Here is a 23,668-nt window from a genome sequence, read left to right as displayed (position 1 = left end):
GTTTTGGAAAAAAATGACGTGGGGTCCCCCCTCCCGAGCCTCTGTAACCCCTTGTCTCCCATGCAGGCTGGGATAGCCAGAATGCGGAGCCCCGGCCGACTGGGGCTTCGCACCCTGAGCTATACCAGCCCGCATGGTCCATGGTATGGGGGGGGCTTCGGGGGGGAGGGGCGGCCAAGCCTTCCCCTCCCCCCCGGAGCCCTTGTCCAATCCATGGACAAGGGGCTCTTCCCCACCTCCGGTGCCCCAGGAGGAGGTGGGGGGCGACGACTCCCTGTGGGGGTTCATGGTGGCATCTGGGAGTCCCCTTTAAGAAGGGGACCCCCAGATGCCCACCCCCCTCCCAGGAGAAATGAGTATAGGGCTACTTTGTACCCCTTACCCATTTCAACAAAGGGTTAAATGAAATAAAAACACAACCACGAGAAAAGTATTTTAATAATCTTAATTAACCACAAATTCTTACCTGTACCTTTAAAAAAAATGTTCCCACGCCAATATATCCTCGGAAATGATCCAACGAATAACAATATCCTCTTATCTTGCGATCTTCAATTAACTTGATTGAAGATCTCCCACGCCAATTAGAATACTATACCTTACAATGCGTCCTGCGTAGGGACGCATAGCACGGCTCCCGCTGTCCTCCCCGCCTCCTCACCTGTCACCCTCACCTAGCCTGGCACCTGGTGCACCCATGGGTGCCACCCTAGGTGAGGGTGACAGGTGCAGGCAGACGGGGAGAGACAGCGGAGCTGGCAGCTATACGTCCGCACAGGACGCATCCTAAGGTATAGTAACCGGCTCTTAAATGAGCCGGTTCTTTTTGTATTGAATCAAATGAATCGATTCTGGTATTTCTGGTTAATTTAGAACATTAAAGGACTTTTCTCGTTGTTGTGTTTTAATTTCATTTAACCCTTTGTGGAAATGGGTAAGGGGTACAAAGTAGCCCTATACTCATTTCTCCTGGGAGGGGGGTGGGCATCTGGGGGTCCCCTTCTTAAAGGGGACTCCCAGATGCCAACATGAACCCCCCCCCCCAGGGAGTCGTCGCCCCCACCTCCTCCTGGGGCACCGGAGCTGGGGAAGAGCCCCTTGTCCATGGATTGGACAAGGGCTCCGGGGGGGAGGGGAAGGCTTGGCCACCCCTCCCCCCCGAAGCCCCCCCCATACCATGGACCATGCGGGCTGGTATAGCTCAGGGTGCGAAGCCCCAGTCGGCCGGGGCTCCGCATTCTGGCTATCCCAGCCTGCATGGGAGACAAGGGGTTACAGAGGCTCGGGAGGGGGGACCCCACGTCATTTTTTTCAAAACATTTCCCACACTCTGAACATAACCCACAAATTTTAATTAAGGATTTAAGGGGACTTTGCTATTAACTTCTAAAGTCGGCGGAAAAAGTTTCCACGGAAATGTCAGTACGCGATTTAAATAGATACATTTCCTCTTTGAAGATTTAAACTCGATTTTCTCAAAAACTATAAGGTCTTTTTGAACAATTTTTTTTCTTCGTGTTCCCACTATTCTTCTTAACATTCCCTACATATTTGGTGTTTCTGGCAATTAAAGGGGCTTTGCTATTAACCGCTAAAGTCGGCGGGCGTTTAATTTTCCCACGGTCAGAAGAAGAATATTCAAAATCGATTTTCTCAAAAACTATAAGGTCTTTTCTCCTCTTGTTCACAATTTTCTTCTTAACATTCCCTGCAAATTTGGTGTTTGTAGCTTTTAAGGGGGCTTTGCTATTAAACATTAAAGCCGGCGGGCAGATATTTTCCAAACGGCAGCAAAGCAAGGGTTAAAACGATAAATATCGTTCAGGCACGGAAAAAAAAAGTTTTAAAACGATAAATTTCGTTCAAAAGGTCTGCACTATTTTAACCTTTAAAACGATAAATATCGTTTTAAACATATATCGGGCAGAAGGGGGTGCCATTTTTTTGCCGGCGCCATTTTTAACTAGATGCCTCAAAACACTCCCCTATGCATAGGCCAGGCTGGTCAGGACATTTGGGACAAAAATAAACGGTGTCAGTCCTTCTTCCAGCCCTGCTGCAGACACGACAACGTTTTCTTCGGATGCGTTGACCTGGGGCACACGGAAGCTGATAGGCGTAATGCCTTCCATGCAGTCGGCTAGTTGCATCTGGGGGGGGGCCTGGCACCTCCTGGATACAGGATGTCCAGAACGATCTGTTCCTGAAATTGAAGGAAAGATCCAGTTCTCCCAGCCTTACTGTAGAGAACAAAGCTGTTGTAAACTGCCAATTGAATCAGATAAAAAGACACTTTCTTATACCAGTGTCTTGTTTTCCGGGTAACTAAATAGGGCGCTAACCTCTGGTCATTGAAGTCCACCCCTCCCATGTTGACATTATATTCGTGGACGACAAGGGGCTTTTCAATGACCGCAGTTGCCCGTTGAATTTGGACTGTCGTGTCTGTGTGAATAGTGGACAGAAAGTAAATGTCCCTCTTGTCCCTCCATTTCACCGCGAGCAGGTCTTCAGTACGCAAGGCGGCCCTCTGCCCCCATTCAAGTCTGGTGGTAACGAGCCGTTGGAAGAAGCCCTGGCGACTAGGCCGCGCAGTGCCACAGCATCGGATTCCTTCTAACTTTAAGTGCTGAAAGAGGGCCACACTTGTGTAATAATTGTCCACAAAAAGATGGTACCCCTTCTGGAACAAGGGTGACACCAAGTCCCACACAACCTTTCCACTGCTCCCCAGGTAGTCAGGGCATCCGACCGGCTCCAATTTTGAGTCTTTTACCTCATAGACCCTAAAACGACATGTATAGCCTGTGGCCCTTTCACAGAGCTTATACAGTTTCACCCCATACCGGGCGCGCTTGCTTGGGATGTACTGTTTGATGCCAAGGTGCCCGGTAAAGCGTAGGAGGGACTCGTCTACGCAGATGTTCTGTTCAGGGATATAAGCATCTGCAAATGTTGATGACAGGTGGTCTATGAGGGGCCGAATTTTGTGGAGCCGGTCATAAGCAGGGTGGCCCTTTTCATGACAGGTTTCGTCGTCGTTGAAGTGCAGGAAGCGCAGGATGGACTCAAATCGTGTCCTGGACATGGCAGCAGGGTACAAGGGAACATGATGTACTGGGTTCGTAGACTAATACGAACGCAATACATTCTGTTTCATTAGTCCCAAGTGAAGGATAAGGGCCAAAAAGATTTTAATGTCGGAAACTTGGACTGGTTTCCACCGGAAAGGCTGGGCATAGCTGCTCTCCAGGTGCTCGGTGATGAATTGTGTGGCTTTACGGTTGGTCTCAACCACAATTAAGTCCAAGAGAACCTGGGTGATGAACATCTGCAAAAAGTCTAGGGCCGTTCCTAGATGAGCTGTCGCCACCTGGACTCCAGACTGGGCGGTGAAAGGGGGCACTACGGGTGCGGCGGAATCAGGGGATTGCCAATCTGGTTGTGCCAGCACCTCTGGGAGTCTATGGGTACTGCGGGCTCGTCTACTTCTTGGTGGCTGCGACGGGGGTACTACTGCACTTGCCACCGTACCAGTTTAAACTTCCATGCTGGCGCTCACTACTTCACCAGGGTCTACAGAAGTACTGGTACCAAGTCCAGGAGATGCTGCGCTGCTGGTGCCTGCCTCACCAAGAAAACTATCATCAGCGCTAGCACCACCCTGCTGCCCTTGAGGCGGATCCTGCGCCACCTGCGGTCTAACGACATGGGGTCTGGTACGCCTGGCTCTACCCGGGACCATAGCCTCGTCATCACTTTCGGTCAGGGAACCACTGCTTTCCACAGGTTCAAATTCGGACCCGGATGATTCGACGGATGATTCTTCCCAAAAGATCTCATCCGACTGGTCCATATACCTGTATACCTCCTCATCGGAAAGCCCCCTTCTTGCCATTGTGGACTGCTAAATTTATGGGGTTTTCCTCCGAGACTACCCAGAAAAAAAGAGCACCTACCTAGCAAAAGGGAGTATTTGAGAGGTATTGGGGTTGGTGGTAAGTGGGGTCTCAGAGGCAATCAAACAATCACAGGACAATCAAATACAATTACAGCACAATCGACTCCAATCACAGCACAAGCAAATCTGATGCACTCGGAAGGTGGTGGTTGGAGGTGGTGGGGGGGAGGGTGGGGTTGGGTGTGGCGGGAAGTGGGGTCTCAGAGGCAATCAAACAATCACGGGACAATTGAAGCCGATCACGGGACAATCAAATACAATTACAGCACAATCGAATACAATCGCAGCACAAGCAAATCTGATGCACTCAGAAGGTGGTGGTTGGAGGTGGTTGGGGGGAGGGTGGGGTTGGGTGTAGTGGGAAGTGGGGTCTCAGAGGCAATCAAACAATCACGGGACAATCGAAGCCGATCACGGGACAATCAAATACATTTACAGCACAATCTAATACAATCGCAGCACAAGCAAATCTGATGCACTCAGAAGGTGGTGGTTGGAGGTGGTTGGGGGGAGGGTGGAGTTGGGTGTGGTGGGAAGTGGGGTCTCAGAGGCAATCAAACAATCACGGGACAATCGAAGCCGATCACGGGACAATCAAATACAATTACAGCACAATCGAATACAATCGCACCACAAGCAAATCTGATGCACTCAGAAGGTGGTGGTTGGAGGTGGTTGGGGGGAGGGTGGGGTTGGGTGTGGTGGGAAGTGGGGTCTCAGAGGCAATCAAACAATCACGGGACAATCGAAGCCGATCACGGGACAATCAAATACAATTACAGCACAATCGAATACAATCGCAGTACAAGCAAATCTGATGCACTCAGAAGGTGGTGGTTGAAGGTGGTTGGGGGGAGGGTGGGGTTGGGTGTGGTGGGAAGTGGGGTCTCAGAGGCAATCAAACAATCACAGGACAATCAAAGCAGATCACGGGACAATCGAATACAATCGCAGCACAATCGAATACAATCGCAGCACAATCGAATACAATCACAGCACAGTCAAATACAATGCACTCGGACGGTGATTAGGGGGGGGTCTGAGGGTGATTTGAGGGGGTGGGGGGTTGATCAGGAGCCCGCACGGGGCAGACTGAGTCCTGATCTGATGAGAGGCAGACACAGGGGGTTACTGATCGCAGATCAGTTAGTGATTGCTGGGGAGGACAGATGTAAGCAAAGAGCAGGGGATGTAATCAGGAGGGGGTTTGAGGGCAATCGAGGGTCTGGGCAGGTGATTGGTTACCCCCGCGGGGCAGTTAGGGTCTGCTCTGATGGGTGGGGGTGCTGAGGGGTGATGGACAGGTGATAGACAGGTGATCAGAGAGGGATCAGAGGGGGATCAGGGGGTAAGGTAGCTGTATACAGATGTATACAGTATACAGGGGGGTAGTCTGGGATGGGGTCTGGGGGTGATCTAAAGGTAGGGGGGGGGATCAGGGGTGACTAGGAGGCAGTTAGGGACCTAAACTAAGGGACAGCATCACTAGTTAGTGGCAGGTGTGGGGGGGGGGGTTATAGGGGTGCAAGGGTGCTGGGCAGGGGTCTGCTGGGGTGATCAGGGGGGGGGGTATGAAGCCTGGGGTGGGAGATCAGGGGGGCTGTGGGCAAAATACAGCTGTGGGCAATGTAACTTACAAGTGCTTCCTCCTCGCTGGTGGTCTCTGGAACAATGAGACCATGAGGCGAGGAGGAAGCATGTATAAGGCACTTTGTTTACCTAACAAAGTGCCTTATACTCCCTGATTGGCTCCTTCTGCGGATTCCTCCGCTCGCCGGCGCTGCTAAGTGGCCGGCGAGCGGAGACAAAATGCCAGGCTATCGATCCCGGGCGGAGGATCGCGTCACGGATGACGCGATAGCTCCGCCCATGCCCTTACAAGGACCGCTGCCTCTGTGGGTGAGCTGGTCCTTGCGGGCTCCACATCCCGGCCGCCGCTGTGCGTTAGGCGGTCGCGAAGTGGTTAAAGTCACTGGCAGACGACTTTACCGGTTAATATGAAAGCCCCGTTACGTGCTAGAAACATCAAATTTGCAGACTATGATAAAGAGGACAGTGGGAACAAGAGGAAAAAAGTTTCAAAAAGACCTTATAGTTTTTGAGAAAATCGATGTTAAAGTTAGAGGAAAAAAGTCACAGTTTAAATAAAGTAACATTAAAGATAATGTATTAGCATTTACATAAATGTATTTTTTTAATATATGTATTTTTTAATATATGGGGCTGGTATCTGGGGGTCCCCTGGGGCACTCCCAGATGCCACCATGAATCCCCACGGCAGTGGCGTAGCTAGGGTATTTGACACCCGGTGCGGATAATTTACCGATCCCCCCCACCCTCCCAAAAATATACGAAGGTCTCTCCGACATCATCAGGATGGTACTGCGCAGGCGCAGAAGTTCTGCGCCTGCGCAGTACCGTCCTGATGATGTCGGAGAGACCACATGACCCGCGCCATGGAGCGCAGAAGAGGCCGACCCAGAACCCGACCTGGCGAGGTTGGCTGCACCAGCGCAGAACACCGAGAGCCAACAGAGCTGGGGCAAGGGCACAGGACAGCTGCCACGGGCTGGAGGAAGCCCCAGGTAAGTGGATCTTTTTTTTAGGAGCTTGGATCACTCCTTTAATGTTAAATACCATTATGATTACAGACGGGAAATAATAATGAAAATATATTAACGTTAAAAATTGTTACGTAATTCAATAATACAGCTTAACCCAACCCTACTCTCACACAGAACCCTCCCCTGGTGGTGCCTAAAACTAATCACTCCCCTGTCGGTGCCTAAACCTAATTACTCCCCCCCCCCCTGGTGGTGCCTAACATTAAAGGGACTCCGAGCTCACGAAAAAAAGAAAAGTTGTACTCACCAGGGGCTTTCTCCAGCCCAGTGCTGGTCGGGAGGTCCCACGCCGGCGTCCTGGCTCCTCTCCTTCTCCCCGCTCCGGTATAGCTGACAGGCCGCAGCCCGGGCGACACTCGGTGGAGTGTCGGGCTGCAGCTTCCGCGTATGACGCGGATTACGTCACACGCCGGCCGCCTCGCGTCATCACGGCGGCCGGCGTGAAAGTACTGCGCATGCGCGATTAAAGCGCGCATGCGCAGTACTTTCACGCCGGCCGCCGTGATGACGCGAGGCGGCCGGCGTGTGACGTAATCCGCGTCATACGCGGAAGCTGCAGCCCGACACTCCACCGAGTGTCGCCCGGGCTGCGGCCTGTCAGCTATACCGGAGCGGGGAGAAGGAGAGGAGCCAGGACGCCGGCGTGGGACCTCCCGACCAGCACTGGGCTGGAGAAAGCCCCTGGTGAGTACAACTTTTCTTTTTTTCGTGAGCTCGGAGTCCCTTTAATTACTCCCCCACCAGTGGAGCCTAACCCTAACCACCCCCCCCCCCTGGTGTTGCCTAACCCTCACCACTCCCTCTGCATAAACACCCTTTTACACATAGAAATGATATCTTTGATAACATAAAATCTGTACATATAAACAAAATAATATGACAAAAACTATAACGTTGCAAGCGTCTAAAATCATAACTACTTCAAAAACTATAATGTTCTAATGTTGTTAACGATATTTTTTGCGGCGCCCTTTTTTTCTGCTTTTTTCGTCGTATTAACGATAATTGCATTAAAGTCTATGGCGGCGTCCTTTTCGTCCACCCTCGTCCTCTAAGTATGGTCATATAAACAAAAGGGTTTAACCACTTCAGTACCACAGGCTTTATGCCCCCTAAAGACCAGGCCATTTTTTGTAAAATAGGCCACTGCAGCTTTAAGGCTAAGCTGCAGGGCCGCACAACACAGCACACAAGTGATCCCCCTCCCCCCCCCCCTTTTCTCCCCACCAAAAGAGCTCTCTGTTGGTGGGGTCTGATGTATATTTATTTATTTTTTTACAAATATCTTTTTTTTTAATAAATGTTTTTTTTTACTCACCCGTCCCTTCATCCCAGAGCCAGCCAATCATAGCGATCAACTGTCATAGGCTTCAGCCTATAACAGCAGATCGCTGTCTTGCCACCCAGGGGTACAGCCGTGCTTCACAGGTTTACAGATGGCGGTTTTGCCATCTAACAGTCTCCAAGCGGCGATCGCCACTGGGAGACTGAAGGCGGAGCTCCGCCTACCAAGCAGGAGATGTGCGTGATCTCCTGCAAAATGAAGCCCCAGGACTTTATGGCGTTAGGCGGTCCTGGGGCTGCTGACGCGGCCACGCTCATCTGGGTGACGGGGTCGGCAACCAGTTAAAGAGAACCAGAGACGAAGCACCCTCATGTATTTTACTACATTTATCAGTGGGAACATGACAGTAAAGACCTACCCTGCTTTTAGTTTCATCCTTCTCTGCTCAATCTGCCTGTTATTAGTTCTGATAAGAATCCCTGACTGAGCATTCAGTCTAGGTTTGACCTGGAATCATTATAGCTGAGTCAGTCTTCTGTGAAGTCTTTTCAAGCCTGCCCCCTCCTGGCTTAGCTTTCCTGCTTTGCATACTCAGAGCTCTGATGACATGGGAGGGGCTGTTCTGCTGAGAAAGAAGCTCTGAAACAACAGTTTGGCTGCTGTGTGATCTGTGTGCACTGTGCAGTCATCATCAGGCGCGTCGCTAGGGTTATAGATCCGAAGCACGTGCTACGGATCCCGCCCACTGTGCCACGAACCTCTGGACAGTGATGCGGGGCACTTGCAAGGCTGGTTTTGTGCTCAGCTGTCAACATAACAGAGTGGCTGTGCAGTACCTGTTTCCAGCACTGTATCAGCGTCTGCACAACATGCTCTGCTCTACGCCCCGACAGTGAGTGTGCCACTATGTGCGCTGCAGTCTTTTACTGCTCTCCAATCACAGTGCAGTAACACTGGCCATGTGGTCCCTCCTGTTGACAGCTCCTAGAGGCATGAGATTTCACTTGCCTGCAACTTCAAGTATGAGAGTTGTGATGTACTATAGTGCAGTACTTATGCCAGGCATTGAGAGCAGGCACTTGGGGACAGATCAGAGGCAGATGCAGAGGAGCCTTCCTGACACAGAGACTGTCGGCTTCCGGAGATTATACTTTCTCCCTGCAGGCTGCAGCCAGTGGGGCATGGAGGGATTTCCTGAAGCTGCAGCCAGTGTATATGGCTCTCTGCTACTTACTTGTTTCTTCCTCTCTTTTCCTCCTTTCTGGCTCTGTCTTACCTGTCCCTTTCAACCCTCCTGTCTGTCTAGTAAGTCTGGTACACATCATCTAATTTCTTGTTAAATCGATAATTTCCAACAGGTCTGATCAGCTCCTGATCGATCACAATCATTTTTGTGCAGTAGTGATTGGAAAATCGATTGCATTTGCATTATCAATCCAGAACTGATTGGACCTGTTGGAAATTATCAATTCGACCTGTGGATCTGCTAGGAAATTGCATGGTGTGTACCAGGCTTAAGTTTCATGCTGAAACCCTTTATTTGGGGTGAATGGAGGGGAATCGGAGAATGCAGAGTGACCTTAATGACTACATGGGGCTGGAAGAAGGCCCAGGTAAGTAAAACTCAACTTGTTTCCGCTATCTCAGGATTACTTCAAATGAGTCCCACACTGTACTATATACCTTCTCAGGCAGATCAACTGCATATCGTGCAGCAATACCCATTATTAATGTTATTGTATGTAAAATAGTGAAATAAGGTGATATCAATGATTTGCTTAGTTATTTTTTAATGGCTGGAACACCCATCTCTGGTATTTTTAATTGTTTTTTATTGTTTTGAGAAACCATCCCAAAAACAAATTATGAATGAAACTTTAGCATTCACGGGTGTTGTGGATAAATCTTCCCTTTCTTAGTTTCTAGACTACGATGCAGAATAGAGAGGCACTTTGAGGAAGGGAGGGGGGGGGGGGGAAGGGGGAGTATGCTAATAGTTGGGAAGGGGGCAGTTGGTGACAGCAGGCCTTGGGCGGTACAAAGCACAAATCCGGCCCTGGGCACTTGTATCCCCGACAGGAAGCGTTGCTATGACGCCACCGCTCTCTGTTCCTCCTCCGTGCCTGCTACCTATGGTGTGTACAGTATAAACTGTTACTCTGTGCCTGTACTGATAGTAAAAAGCTGCAGTGTGCGCTGATCTCTGCTACCCCCAGTAAGTACAGTATAAGCTGTTACTCTGTGCCTGTACTGATAGTAAACTAGCTGCAGTGTGTGCTGATCTCTGCTGCCTCCAGTATGTACAGTATAAGCTGGTACTCTGTGCCTGTACTGATAGTAAACTAGCCGCAGTGTGTGCTGATCCCTGCTACTTTCAGTATGTACAGTATTCGCTGTAAAGCCTGGTACACACATACAATTTTGATTAGCCAATTTTAGCTCAGTTCATCAAATTCATTGTCTGTTGACCCACTTACTGCATGGGGGTGGTAAAATTGGTCAGTGATTGACTAATAAAAATTGTATGTGCGTATACATCTTTGATCTATGCCTATACTGATTGTAAATTATCTAAATAAAGGACATGGGGCTCCATCCAAAATTTTGATGGGCAGGCCCGTTATCTGTAAATGTAAATTTGGCCCCACCCATGGCCACACCCACTCATTGTATGGTCACGCCCATTTTTTGCCGCATACACCCCCCCACCTTGTGCCCACAGGTGCCCCCGATCTCAAAGGACCCTAGTAACGCCCCTGGTCATCATTATTATCTGAGCAGTTTCATTCCTATGAGAGACACTTCCTACAGGCAGCCACACAGCATACCAGAATAATAAAGTTGAAAGCACACAGATGAAACTATAGACAAGCAGCAGCCCTGCTTGTCTATAGTTTCAAAGAGCCTAGACAGAACACCCAGAACAACTCATAACAAAGTCTGTTAGTGATGACACGCTACCCAACTAAGTGTAAGATAATAAGATGTAAATAGGGCATTAAGCTCTCTTAAAGTGTAACTGTCGGGTATCAAATCAAAAATCAATTATTTATTTGTATCTGGTAAACAAGTAATAACCAGGCAATTTCAAAAGTTAAAATCACTATTACTTTTCTTGTTGATAAATGATCATTTCCCAGTTTAACTGACTCTTATTTGGCACATGCAAAATTTGGTACACAAAAAGGAAGTTGCAGGGCATGCTGGGTTGTTCTTTTTTGCTTCTATACTTCCCCCTCAAACTTAACTAATGCAGCCTGATTGGCTGAACCCTCTTTCCCTCCTGTTTTCCCCTCCCACACATCTGTTCCTCTCTGATTGGCCAGTATTTCTCATGCTGAGACAATGCACTTTATGTAGTGGAGGGCGGGCAATCAGGCAGAGGAGACTAAGGGAGGATATGACATCAGGATTGGCTTCAAAATAGCCACACTTAAAATGGGAAGTGCTTAGACTCATTTTCTCTTTTTTTTACTGTAGAAAAATGATTGACATCAAAAAGTGGACAGTGCAATACTTATGTTACCTACTTATATATGTGATTTTTTTTCAGAGATAGCATGGATGACAGCTCCTCTTTAAGCCAACTATAAATATCCAACATGAACTCTGTTATTAATTATTTGCATCTCACTTGATCATCCATAAAGATGATTACATTGCTGTATTGCCAGCCATAAAGAATGTCCTATTAAAGCTACTCCCACTTAAATGACAGTGAGAAAATATAAGACCCCAGCAGCCAAGTACATCTAGAGTATTTATTGCAGAAAGTACAGATGTGCACTGCACAAAAATGTGTGCATTGCTATTTAATGGGCGTTTACTACTACATTCAAGAATTGGTGCTGCACAAGTCTTTTTTTTCTTATTAACATAATGTCTACATCTGTGGTGCAGTACTGACTACAAAACAGGCAACAGAGAGGACCATAGATGGATAAATACTTCAACCCATGTTACAATCAGAACATCCATCAAATCCATGCGTGTGTGTGTGTGTGCAGAGCCGGATTAAGGCTAAATGGGGCCCTAAGCAAAGTAATTGATTTGGGCCCCCCCATCTTGTCGTAATAGAATCAGAAGATGCAGCTGCACAGCAACATGCCGCACACACCGGGGCAGCCGAGCTACTGGTTGCTATGGGCAACAGCCCGCTTTCCTCTGTGGGTGCACAATGCAGGGAATAGCAGCGGCAAAATGCAGAGTGAGAGATGAATGGCTGGGACATTTGCACTCAGGGGCTGGGGCACCCCTGTGAAGAGGGCGCCAGATATCACAGCAGCAGCACTTTCCCTCTGCATCTTCAGCCTGGCAATAGCAGAAAGCTCTGGACACCGCCAAACCGGAAGCCATTCCCCAGACAGAATTACATAACCACCCCCGCCACCGAACAACCGATTTCCTCCCAAACTAGACATCCACCATGCAGCCTCCATTCCAGTGAATACGATAGTCCAGCAGAGAAGGCAGCTGCAGCGGGGGAGAATGACAGCACCAGATGACTCACATTCACCTATTGCAATCCAAGCAATAGAGGTCCAGTCATCCAGAGCCCATCTGTCTCCTCTAGAGTGCTGCCGCTCTGTTACTACTACTATTACTACTTCCTACTTCCTGTCTGATCTGAGAATCAGGAAGTTCAGAGCGAGCGGCTGCACTGTAGAAAAGACAGATGGGTTTCAGATGACGGGATCTCTATCGCTTGAATCATGGATAGGTGAGTGAGCGTTTGCCGTCTGCTGCTATCATTCTTGCAGCAGCTGTGGTTCTCTGTGTGAAGGGAGGGAGGAGTGGGCAGCGGCAGAACGCACAGTAGCAGGAGGGGGACCTAGGAGGAGAGCCTGGCTCTGAAGACAATCAGCAGCGCACGGCATCATTTGACAAGACAAGACAAATAACATTTATATTGCGCTTTTCTCCTGGCGGACTCAAAGCGCCAGAGCTGCAGCCACTAGGACGCGCCCTATAGGCAGTAGCAGTGTTAGAGAGACTTGCCTAAGGTCTCCTACTGAATAGGTGTTGGCTTACTGAACAGGCAGAGCCGAGATTCGAACCCTGGTCTCCTGTGTCAGAGGCAGAGCCCGGACTCCGAGCAGTGCCTGTGGGTATGCCTTTAAGCATACCCACAACTAATTAATTACATCCTCACACCTACCAGCATGATGTTTGTAATTATATCCCCCTGGGTTCCTTATATTTCATTGCATTGTGCTGAATCGAGCTGCCGGCTGGAGAAAAGTCGTCCTGTGTAATACATCGTAACTATGGAAAGATGCATATCATTTTGAAGCTCTCTTTCTCCTCTTTCCAATGATAGATAAACTGCCACCCTACGCCTTTTTTCGCGAAATTGGCGGGGCTGCGATTTCGATCGCGAAAATATCGAAAACTAAAAGGCATAGGATGGCAATTTATATATCATTGGAAAGAGGAGAAAGAGAGCTTTAAAACGATATGCATCTTTTCATAGTTACTGCACTGCTCAGAGTCTCTTTAACTATTATACCATCCAGCCACCGCTGACAGGATGGCGAGGGCTGGTTTATGTGCTGATGGGGCCCCTTTGACTCTGAATGGGGCCCCAAGCAACTGCTTTTGTTGCCTGGTTGGTAATCCGGCCCTGTGTGTGTGTGTGTGTGTCAGTCGCCCCTTCTAGCAAGGTTAAATTGGCATGTCCTCACTAATCTGTAACATATTACCCCTATTATTTGAGGTCAAAAAAAGATTTTAATTAGCAGTGGGGGCTAAAGGTAATAAAAGTGCTCTTTCTGTAATTCAGTTTTATTTTTATTTTTTATGGTAAGGTATGAAACTAACTAACGTCCCTCTTTTTTTTTCTTAGGTACATTAACGTCGGTAGAAAGTTTCCTGTCTTTGAAATCTGGACCAGAGGTTTGCATTAAAACTCTGCTTTAAATAATATATTTTGTTTTAGGAGGTTTTTGATTTTTAGGAGGCTTGTGATTCTAATCTGTTAAAATGCAGAAAATCCTGTATATAGTGGAGTGCCAAAGTTCCTACTGTCCCAGTAGTTTGTTAGAGCAGTCCAGTGCCCTCAACAGGGCAGCCATCAGGGGGGTACAAGAGGGACAGTAGTATGGGGCCCAAAAAGGGTCTGGGGCCCAAACAGTGGAAGTGCCACTCGAGCCTCTGCTGGCAATTCTACTGTGGCATAACAGGAGTTGTGTAGTCATCTCCCTCTTCCCTTCTGTGTCATTGGTGAACACGCATCAATGCAGGGGGTGGGGGGGTCATGGGCGACAGGCAAGTTGCTTTGACTCTACCCCACATACGGTGGCTCTGCCCCACACAATCTACCTATCAGACTGTTATTTGGTGTGAGGGGGGCCCTGTAGGTTTGCCAAGTGTGGGGCCCAGAAAATTCTGATGGCGGCCCTAGCCCTCAATACTTTGTGTCTCTCTTTTTAGTGTGTACAGAATATGTGTAAGGCTTGGTGATATATTTTGAGGAGTCAGCGTGTATGCCCAGGCTATAGGTCTCACTCTTCACCTAGCCTACCCTGCCTGGCACACCACTAACTGACACCTATACTGTCCCTGCCTGGCACAGCACTAGCTGGCCCTAATTAGGACTTAGCGAGTGAGGGCTGGTTCACATGGGGGCGATTCTTCTGCACTTTGCTGCTCACTGGTGCTGCTACAATGTATCCCTATGGATACATTTACAATGCAGCGGTTGTGATTTTGATTAATCGCAAACGCGCTACATGCAGCATTTTGGGGGTGATTGTGCTGTGATTCTCGTTCTATTGAACAGGAATCATAAGCACAAAGCGCACAAGAATCGTGAGACTTTTTGTTAAGATCGCAAGCTGAACACGATTGCGGGCTAGCGGAGCTCCGAGCGCTGAGTGTGAACTAGCCCTAAGGCATACAAACTGACAGAGAAGGCAGATATACCACCAGATGCTACTACAGGCTAGTAACACAGTTCCGCGGCAGTATCACATACACAGTTCAGGCAGCGCAATCCAAGTATGTAATCTTCATGCAAAACTATTCAACAGCAATAGCAATTTGATCAGAGTTATGAAACATAAAAATAGTGTCTTAGCGAGCTCCACCCCTAATATATCTTACTCACAATACCGTGGGTATGCTGCAAATTCAAATGTCACACCAACATATAAAATTATAAAAACCAGAAAAATGTGCTGCCTCACAGTCCACTAATAGCAAGGGATAACCCAAAGGAAAGTTCTTGGCCTCGTAGCCACCACCGGCGTAGCTGATCGTCTTCAGTCAACCTCAGACAGAAGAAAGACAAGAAAAAAATTCATCGCATAGCCTATCACTTCAAACTTGATCCTCCACCAGCAGGCACGTGCAGAGGGGGGTGCTCTGGGTGCCCAGGCCCCCCCCTTTTTAAAATCAGCAAAAAGGCCCCTCTGATCGCGCAAAATAAGCCCCGCCCCCTACCGCGGTAAGCCCCGCCCACCCGCGAGAAGCTCCACCTCCGCCTGGGGCATTTTCAGGTGAAGAGGCCTGGATAGGAATCCTAGTGTGGCATATTACTCACCTCACCCTCCACCTAGGACCCATACTGACCTCTACCTCCCCCAGCACCCATAGTGACTTCTCCCTCACCCACAGGGACCTCTCCATCCACCTAGCACCCACAGTGACTTCTCCCTCCCCAGCACCCACAGTGACCTCTCCTTCCACCTAGCACCCACAGTGACCTCTCCCTCCACCTAGCACCCACAGTGACCTCTCCCTCCACCTAGCACCCACAGTGACCTCTCCCTGCACCTAGCACCCACAGTGACCTCTCCCTCCACCAGCACCCACAGTGACCTCTCCCTTCCCCAGCACCCACAGTGACATGTCCCTCCCACAGTGACCTCTCCCTCCACCTAGCACCCACAGTGACCTCTCCCTGCACCTAGCACCCACAGTGACCTCTCCCTCCACCAGCACCCACAGTGACCTCTCCCTCCCCAGCACCCACAGTGACCTCTCCCTCCCACAGTGACCTCTCCCTTCACCTACCACCCACAATCACCTCTCCTTCCCCAAATCTAGCAGTGATCCTGCCTACCCCAGCACCCACACTGACCTATCCGTCCCCCAGCACCCACAGTGATCTTTCCCTCCCCCAGAGGCTACCCTCCTGTCCCCTGCAGCACTTACAGGGACCTCCCATCCCAAAAGCAGCGCCCACACTGATCTCTCCCAACACACAGCATCCACAACTACTCCCTCCTCCAATATCTACAATGACCTCTCCCAGCACCCACAGTGACCTCCCCTTCCTCCAGCACTCATACTGACCTCTTCCTTCCACAGAACCCACAGTGACCTACCCTTCCACCAGCACCCACACTGACCTCTACCTCCCCCAGCAACCACACTGACCTCTACATCCCCTAGCAGCAACTATGCTATTCATAGCAGTACCCACAGTGACCTCCCACTCCCTGCACCCACTGCAATCCCACCAATATTTAGCACCCACATTACACTCAACCAGTAACCCCCACTATAGCAAGCACCCAGTACTTGCGCCAAGCAACTTTCACCCAATACTTATATCCGACCTCCATATGGCACTTAGTACTTGCATCATTCACCCTATAGCTGGCACCCAGTACTCACACCCACTTGGCACAGTACTTGCACATTATCTGAACTCACATAACTAGTACTAGCACCCAAAGTACCTGCACTCAGAATCCACATGGCACACAATGCCCACCCATAGCTAGCACCTAGTGCAGGCAATGCACCAAGTATTCGCACCAATGTACCTGCACCCAACACCCACATGTTTCATCTGCAGTAGTTCCAGTTGCACTAAGCCTCCACTTGGTGCCCAGCACAAACACCAAACACTCACATATGACATCTAGTACTTGCACCCAGAACTCACAAGGGCTTGAGTAACTGCAATCAACACCTACATGATGCTTGACACCAACCCATACAGCCAGAATGCACATGACACCCTTACGCCAGCACCCAGAACCCACATGGCACCCAGCTTCTGCATTTAGCACTCACATGACAACAAATACCCCACTAACCAGCACCCATTACCCAGATGTTACCATGTACTCGCTCCCAGTACCCACTTGGCACTCAGTATTTGCACCTAAGACCCACATGACACCCTATAACCCCCATAATCAACACCCACATGGCATAGTACTCACACAGCACAAAGTTCCAAAGCCATTATATGCACCTAGTACCCATCCATGGCCAGCACTCAAATAGCAACCAGTACCCACCCTTGGTCTGAACCCATATGAGACTCAGTTCTCTCCCATGGCACACATCCAGACCACACATGGCACTCCCTGCTCACTCATGTCCAACACTCACATGGCTCCCTGTACCAATTAGCACTCACATGGCACCCACTATTGTTTATCGCCTTCTGCTACTCATTCAGCACCCAATACAGCATAGCATCCACTGCAAATAAACACCCAATACAAATTGGACCTTGGTACCCACAGCAGCTTGACACGGACTGTACTTTGGCACATCGGCACCCACTGCAACTTAGCACAAACTGGACCTTTGCGTCTTACCACCCACTGCATCTGTGCACCCACTGCACCTTGGCACTTACTGCAGTTTTGCATCTACTAATGCTTAGCAACCACTGCATATTGGCAACCACTGCTTCTTTGCCTGAAAAGAAGCTTGGGTGCTGATCTAGAGGGACAGAGGTCCCAGTAATGAAAGGTGAATCCATGCATACATCAGGCTCCACTGTGCCCACTCTAATAGTGCGCACCTATGACTGCTGATTTGAGGGTGGTGGCACCAAAGAAGTTGGTTGGAAGAAGACACAAAGTCTGCCTGATACTTCTATAAAGGTGTGTGTGTGTGTGTGTGTGTGTGTGGTGGTGGTGGTGGGGGGGGGGTTAAGACTGCCTAGTGCTTTCTGGAGAAGGGGTATTACATACACAATTTAGAACGATTTATCGATTAGGGCCCCTTTTTCAAATTTGAGCACTGCCCCTTGAGAATCCTCTGCACGGCCCTGTCCACCAGCTAGGGCCCGTGTGATATTTAGAGGGCAACACCTTCTTCCTGTGTTCCAAGACCCGTAGGGATCACCCTCACCTTTGGCTGTAGCTGCCCAGACCCCACAGACAGCAATCAGCACATATAGGTATCACCAAGTCCTGGCTTCTCCTCGCTTCAGACCAATAGGATTACTCACGATTCCAGGATTAAAACAATAAAGAACATATCATTGCGTAGGCTGCTAATGCAATTCTTCAAACGGGATCAGACCCAATAGCCACTATGTCACCGTGACGATATATCTATGGGGGCCACCTCTATAACACACAGGTGTGCTACCACCCAGCAGGACCGTGCTCACCTTTAATCTATGCTGCCCCAGTCATAGACAGCCACATAGCACTTTTTGGTAAGCGGTCCTCCACAGAAATGCTGGCTAGTATATGTTCCCTCCACGCATGGGTATAATGCAGCCCACTGCAACTAAACAATCTTGATATGGTGTAAAATCATTTATTAAGAACAGCATAAAAAGAGTACTACTCACAAGCATAAAAAAGAATCAGGCATATCATAAAAGATCATGAGGACGTCTCCTCCGTGCACTGCGACCTCCTGTCCGTTTAGCCACGCCCTACGCGTTTCGTCTTACGACTCATCAGAGCCCCTGCGAACGCGCCCTCTGCCTATCAGCGTTTGCGGACTGTGAGTCACCGGCAGGGCCGGCAGCGGGGAACAAGCGGCAAGACCCGGAAGTGACAGATTCTGCCCGAGTCTAGGAGGCACTTTCACTGTTAACAGGTACTTTCCTTATAATATGTTCCACATTTGGTGCTTATTATATCCCAGTTTCTCAGTGCCCCTAAAAGTTTTTGAGGATTTTTAGTTACCTTCATGGAGGGTCCTAACTTTGTAGGACCCTCTGTAATATAAGGCTCATCCAAACTGACCTAATATTGCATTTTGTATTCCCCTTGTACATCTGTTTGGAGTGTTTGCAGTTTTTATTATTCTTAGTGGTCCGGACACCAGTATTTTACCACAAGGCAATTGGATACGGCCTATCTGTCTGAAGGCCTTCCCTTCCTTGAATCCCTTATGAAGGAGGCCAGGAAACTTTCCAACTCATCCCAAGCTTGGTAGAACAGGAGAGAGCCAGTGTCCCAAATATCGAAATAGCATTTAAAAATATATTTCAAACAAACAAGGATTTTATGAGGGCCTCCAGGGAGGTAGCTAGCTATAACATATATAAAGAACAAATTATAGTCTGAGGTTTCAGAAATCTTGTTAAACGACATACCCATACAGAGGATGTGGACTTTGTCAGGATAGGAAACCCGCAAAACAAAACAGACATTAGAACTCATGTAATATTTATGTGATTATGAACTTAAATTCATTCAAAAAGGGCACAACTAACAGAAAGTGATTCTAGAACGGTTTTGGCATCTCAAATTTGGTAAACTAGAGTCAAAGCTACAGGCTAAAATAAATCATTACAGAGAGGACATTAAGTGCAAAACTGTAATTGGTCTAAGAAAAGCGACCCAAAAGACCCATGTATTACTTCCAACACATTTACCACAGCCCCTGATAGTGAGACACAATCAAGCAGTGAATCAAATACCCCAGCTAGCTACAACCCAGTGAGTGGTAGGCCTGGGAAAAATAAGAACAAAACAAATACACTAAGAAAAGCAAAAGTAAGAAAAAAAACACTGGTGGTTTTTAACCCCCTTGGCGGTATGAAAAATACCGCCAGGGGGCAGCGCAGCAGTTTTTTTTTTTTTTAGTTTTTTTTAAATCATGTAGCGAGCCCAGGGCTCGCTACATGATAGCCGCTGCTCAGCGGCATCCCCCCACCCTCTTCGATCGCCTTCGGCGATCTCCAAACTCTGATCTCCGATCAGGAAATCCCGTTCAAGCCATGGCGACGGGGCGGGATGACGTCACCGACGTCGGGACGTCATTGGGAGACCCGATCCACCCCTCGGCGCTGCCTGGCACTGATTGGCCAGGCAGCGCACGGGGTCTGGGGGGGGGGGCCGCACGCCGCACCGGATAGCGGCGATCGGGCGCGCGGCGGCGGCGATCGGGGTGCTGGCGCAGCTAGCAAAGTGCTAGCTGCGTCCAGCAAAAAAAAAATTATTTAAATCGGCCCAGCAGGGCCTGAGCGGCACCCTCCGGCGGCTTACCCCGTGTCACACACGGGGTTACCGCTAAGGAGGTTAAGACAACCAGTCAGAACCCCCACACCAATAGACCCATTAGCAGCAGGTCTAACCACACACAACCTCTGAGACATGGAGACATGGAGTTACTTGAGGCAGAAATGGGGTAAACTGAGCCACCAATGGTAGTTGATGTAGCGAGGGTGGAAGAGGATGGTGATACACAGATGAGGGTCATTATCTGTGGATTTGACTGTAACCCAAATTAATTTTCTAACAAAGGGAGTAACATTTGTTCCATCCTGCAAATTCTTCACCTTTGAGTGAATGAAAGATGTATTTCTCTTTGCAAGGAAATATGCACTGTTTTTAAGGAAACCTGAGATGGGAATAGTGATGAATTTATACTTACCTGGGGCTTTGTCCAGCCCCATGAGATGTGTGGGCTCCCTTGCCATCCTCTCAGCGTCTCTGTTCTCCCGCCATCTTGTCCACTGATCTGGCCAGTCAGGCTCTTCTGTGCATGCAGGGCTCAGCCAGGCACGCACACACCCCTTGCGCTCCTGCAACCGGGAGCATTCTGCACCTGCACATACTCAGAACATGCCCGGGAGCGCATGCGCACCATAGCATGACTGGCCGCCACTGGCCAGATTACCATTGGTGATAACAAGAGAACGGAGCGGCCAGAGAGAATGGCAAGAGAGCCCACAGACCACATGGGGCTTAAAGGATACCCGAAGCTACATGTGACATGATGAGATAGACACTTGTTTGTACAGTGCCTAGCACACACATAACAATGCTGTGTTCCTTTTTTTCTTTCTCTGCCTGAAAGAGTTAAATATCAGGTATGTAAGTGGCTGACTCAGTCCTGACTTAGACAGGAAGTGACTACAGTGTGACCCTCACTGATAAGAAATTCCCCTTTTTTACTTCTTTGCTTTTAGGAGCCATTTTCTGCTAGGAAAGGGCTTTATAGTTGAAATTTCTTATAAGTGGGTCACGCTGTAGTCACTTCCTTTCTGAGTCAGGACTGAGTCAGCCACTTGCATACCTGATATTTAACTTTTTCAGGCAGAGAAAGAAAAAAAGGAACACAGCATAGTTATTTGTGTGCTAGGCACTGTACATACCCATGTCTATCTCACCATGTCACATGTCAGTTTGGGTATCCTTTAAAGAAGCCTCAGGTAAGCATAAATACACCACTATTCCCATCTCAGGTATACTTTAAGACATTTAAATCACAAGGGGCTAAGGACAAAAGAACAGCTTGTAATGAGCGGGAAGATCTGGAGGCATTGAATGAATTACTGAGAGAAAGGGAGGAGGGTATACCCACGTTGGCTCCACCCAGTAAAATAAAAATTGAAAGCATGTTTTGTCCATCACTGTCACAATTTTCACTTATTTATACATTTGTTTATATATGGCCTGGGATCAGTGGCCATTAGGCTGCAGGTGCTCACAGCACCAGGTGTAGCCCTGGTTAGGGGTGCCGCAGTGGTGCTCAGTCACTGTGTTCTTCCACCTGGGACTTTTTTTCATAGTTTGGGCAACATTTGGGAAAATAGCAGCAGGCAGTGCAGGAGACAATTTGTCTCCTCGCTCTCTACACACACTTTGCAGTGAGTGAATGTACAGAGCAGCAGGGTGAGTAGAGACCATGATTGTTGTGCTGCAACTGGGACAATAGCAGGGAGAGGTGGCAGGATGTGTTTAGTGCTTGAGAAGTTGCCTGTCATTAGTAGGCACGTGAACTGGCCAGAGTGCCCTAGACTATTAATAGATTATTTATCCTGATAAGAGTAATTAATCAATAATGTAGAACAGTCTGCTGTTGCAGAAGCCAGTGATACAGGTGCTGATCTCTTTTCCCAGCTACCCCTCCCACCCTGTTGTCTTCCCCATGACCCTATCCTCTTCTCAGATTTTAGTGGCTTCTTTTAACAGCATGCCCCTGCCAAAAAGCACTGGTGAAGTCTGCGGTCCTGGTGAGAGGTCTTCCTGTCATTTCTCTCCTCCCACCACCCTCTCTGTCTTGTACCTCTTTATTCCCCCTCCTCCTATGCCTCCCCCCTTTCGTATGTCCCCCTTTTCTCAGTGGCGTAGCAATAGGGGTTGCAGAAGTCTTGACTGCACTGAGGCCCTTGGGCCAGAGGGGCCCTCCCTCAAATTAAGTTTTAGCTCTTTCTTGATCCTGTGCTTGTAATAATCACTTCTATAGATGCTTTGAATGATAGTAATCATTAACAAGCTGTTCCCCATCCCCTCAGACACTGTAGTTGTCCTTGGCAGGTTTTGGTGCGCCTTATTAATTGTTATGTATAGAGTGCTTGGGGGGCCTCAATGTAAAACTCGCACTGGTGCCCAGAGCTTCTTAGCTACTCCACTGCTTTTTCTGACTGTCCTCAGAGGAGCTCACAATCTACCATAGTCATAGTCTATTGTCCTACCATATTATTATTGTGTTTTTATATAGCACTGACATCTTCTGCAGCACTGTATAGAGCAAAGAGTTTCATAACGGTTAGCTCTTTCCACATCCTGGTGACTCCTTTTTCCTCCAAATCCTGCAAAATTTGCAACGACAATCTAGGCACCCCAATCCGTCAACCCTCCCATCTAAAAAATTGATTGTTTAACTCTCTAGTAAGGCCTCATCTGGAATATGGAATTCAGTTCTGGGCACTACATTACAGGAAAGATATTGCAGTTTTAGGGCAGGTGCAGAGACGAGCAACAAAATTGATACGAGGGATGGTAGCTCTCGCTTACCAAGAAAGGTTGGATAAGCTGGGGTTATTTAGTCTAGAGAAAAGACGCCTTAGAGAGGATCTAATTAACATGTACCTGTATAAATACATCAGAGGACAACAGTGATGGGCTCAGGGGTAAAAAACTAGCCGAATCTATGATTCTAATTGTTATGATCCCTGCTGCAGCAGGTATTGCTGGCAGTAGTAGTGCTGCTGAGGCAGTTCTGATCTCTTTTCATGCAAGCTGCATAGCTTTGTCTGCCTTTCCCTGCTGTCAGCTTGTGACTGATTATCATTCACCTGTGTGGGAATCTGCATGTCTGCTCCCATTGGATGACCTCAGTATAAAGATCTGCTTCCTGCAGGGTTTCCTTGGGCTATCATAGTTTCAGTGTAAGCTAGTCTTGCTGTTGCTCAGCCCCAGACCGTGTTTCTTGTTCTAAAGATACTTTGCTGGTTTTGCATCATATATTGGTTCATTGCCCATATATATGCATACCAGCACGTTTATTATTTTCCTTGTATTCGTGTTACGTTGATACATCAGTGACGCTGATATATACGTACACGAACTGTTTATATCCTGTGTTCAGTTAGTCAGTTCCAGCACGTTTTGGTGGATGCGCGTATCGTGATCACCCGTGTTGAGCTAGTTATCCTGTTCCTGGTCTCGTTTGTGGATTGCGTTCATCTCTGCGAAGAGATAGCGAATCCTTCTGAATCCTGTCCTGTTTCCGTTTGTGGATTGCGTTCATCTCTGCGAAGAGATAGTGAATCCTTCTGAGTCCTGTTCCCTGTATTGCTCCAGTTCTAGTCAGTGTTCCTGCTTATGTCATATATCGGTTCATTGCCGA

General features: G+C 48.5%; 1 protein-coding gene across 1 annotated transcript in view; it reads left to right on the top strand.

Moving 5' to 3' along the window:
* Positions 1–23,668, top strand: part of LOC137570836 (saccharopine dehydrogenase-like oxidoreductase) — a 452,635-nt gene that overhangs the window by 131,727 nt on the left and 297,240 nt on the right. The window contains exon 5 of the mRNA XM_068279544.1: positions 13,716–13,765. Within this exon, the coding sequence (XP_068135645.1) occupies positions 13,716–13,765 (50 nt within the window). The remainder of the gene's footprint in view (positions 1–13,715; positions 13,766–23,668) is intronic.

Source organism: Hyperolius riggenbachi, chromosome 4 (genome assembly GCF_040937935.1).
Source record: "Hyperolius riggenbachi isolate aHypRig1 chromosome 4, aHypRig1.pri, whole genome shotgun sequence".
Classification (NCBI taxonomy): domain Eukaryota; kingdom Metazoa; phylum Chordata; class Amphibia; order Anura; family Hyperoliidae; genus Hyperolius; species Hyperolius riggenbachi.
Note: the sequence above shows the minus strand (reverse complement) of the source record. Positions and strands in the feature narration are given on the sequence as shown.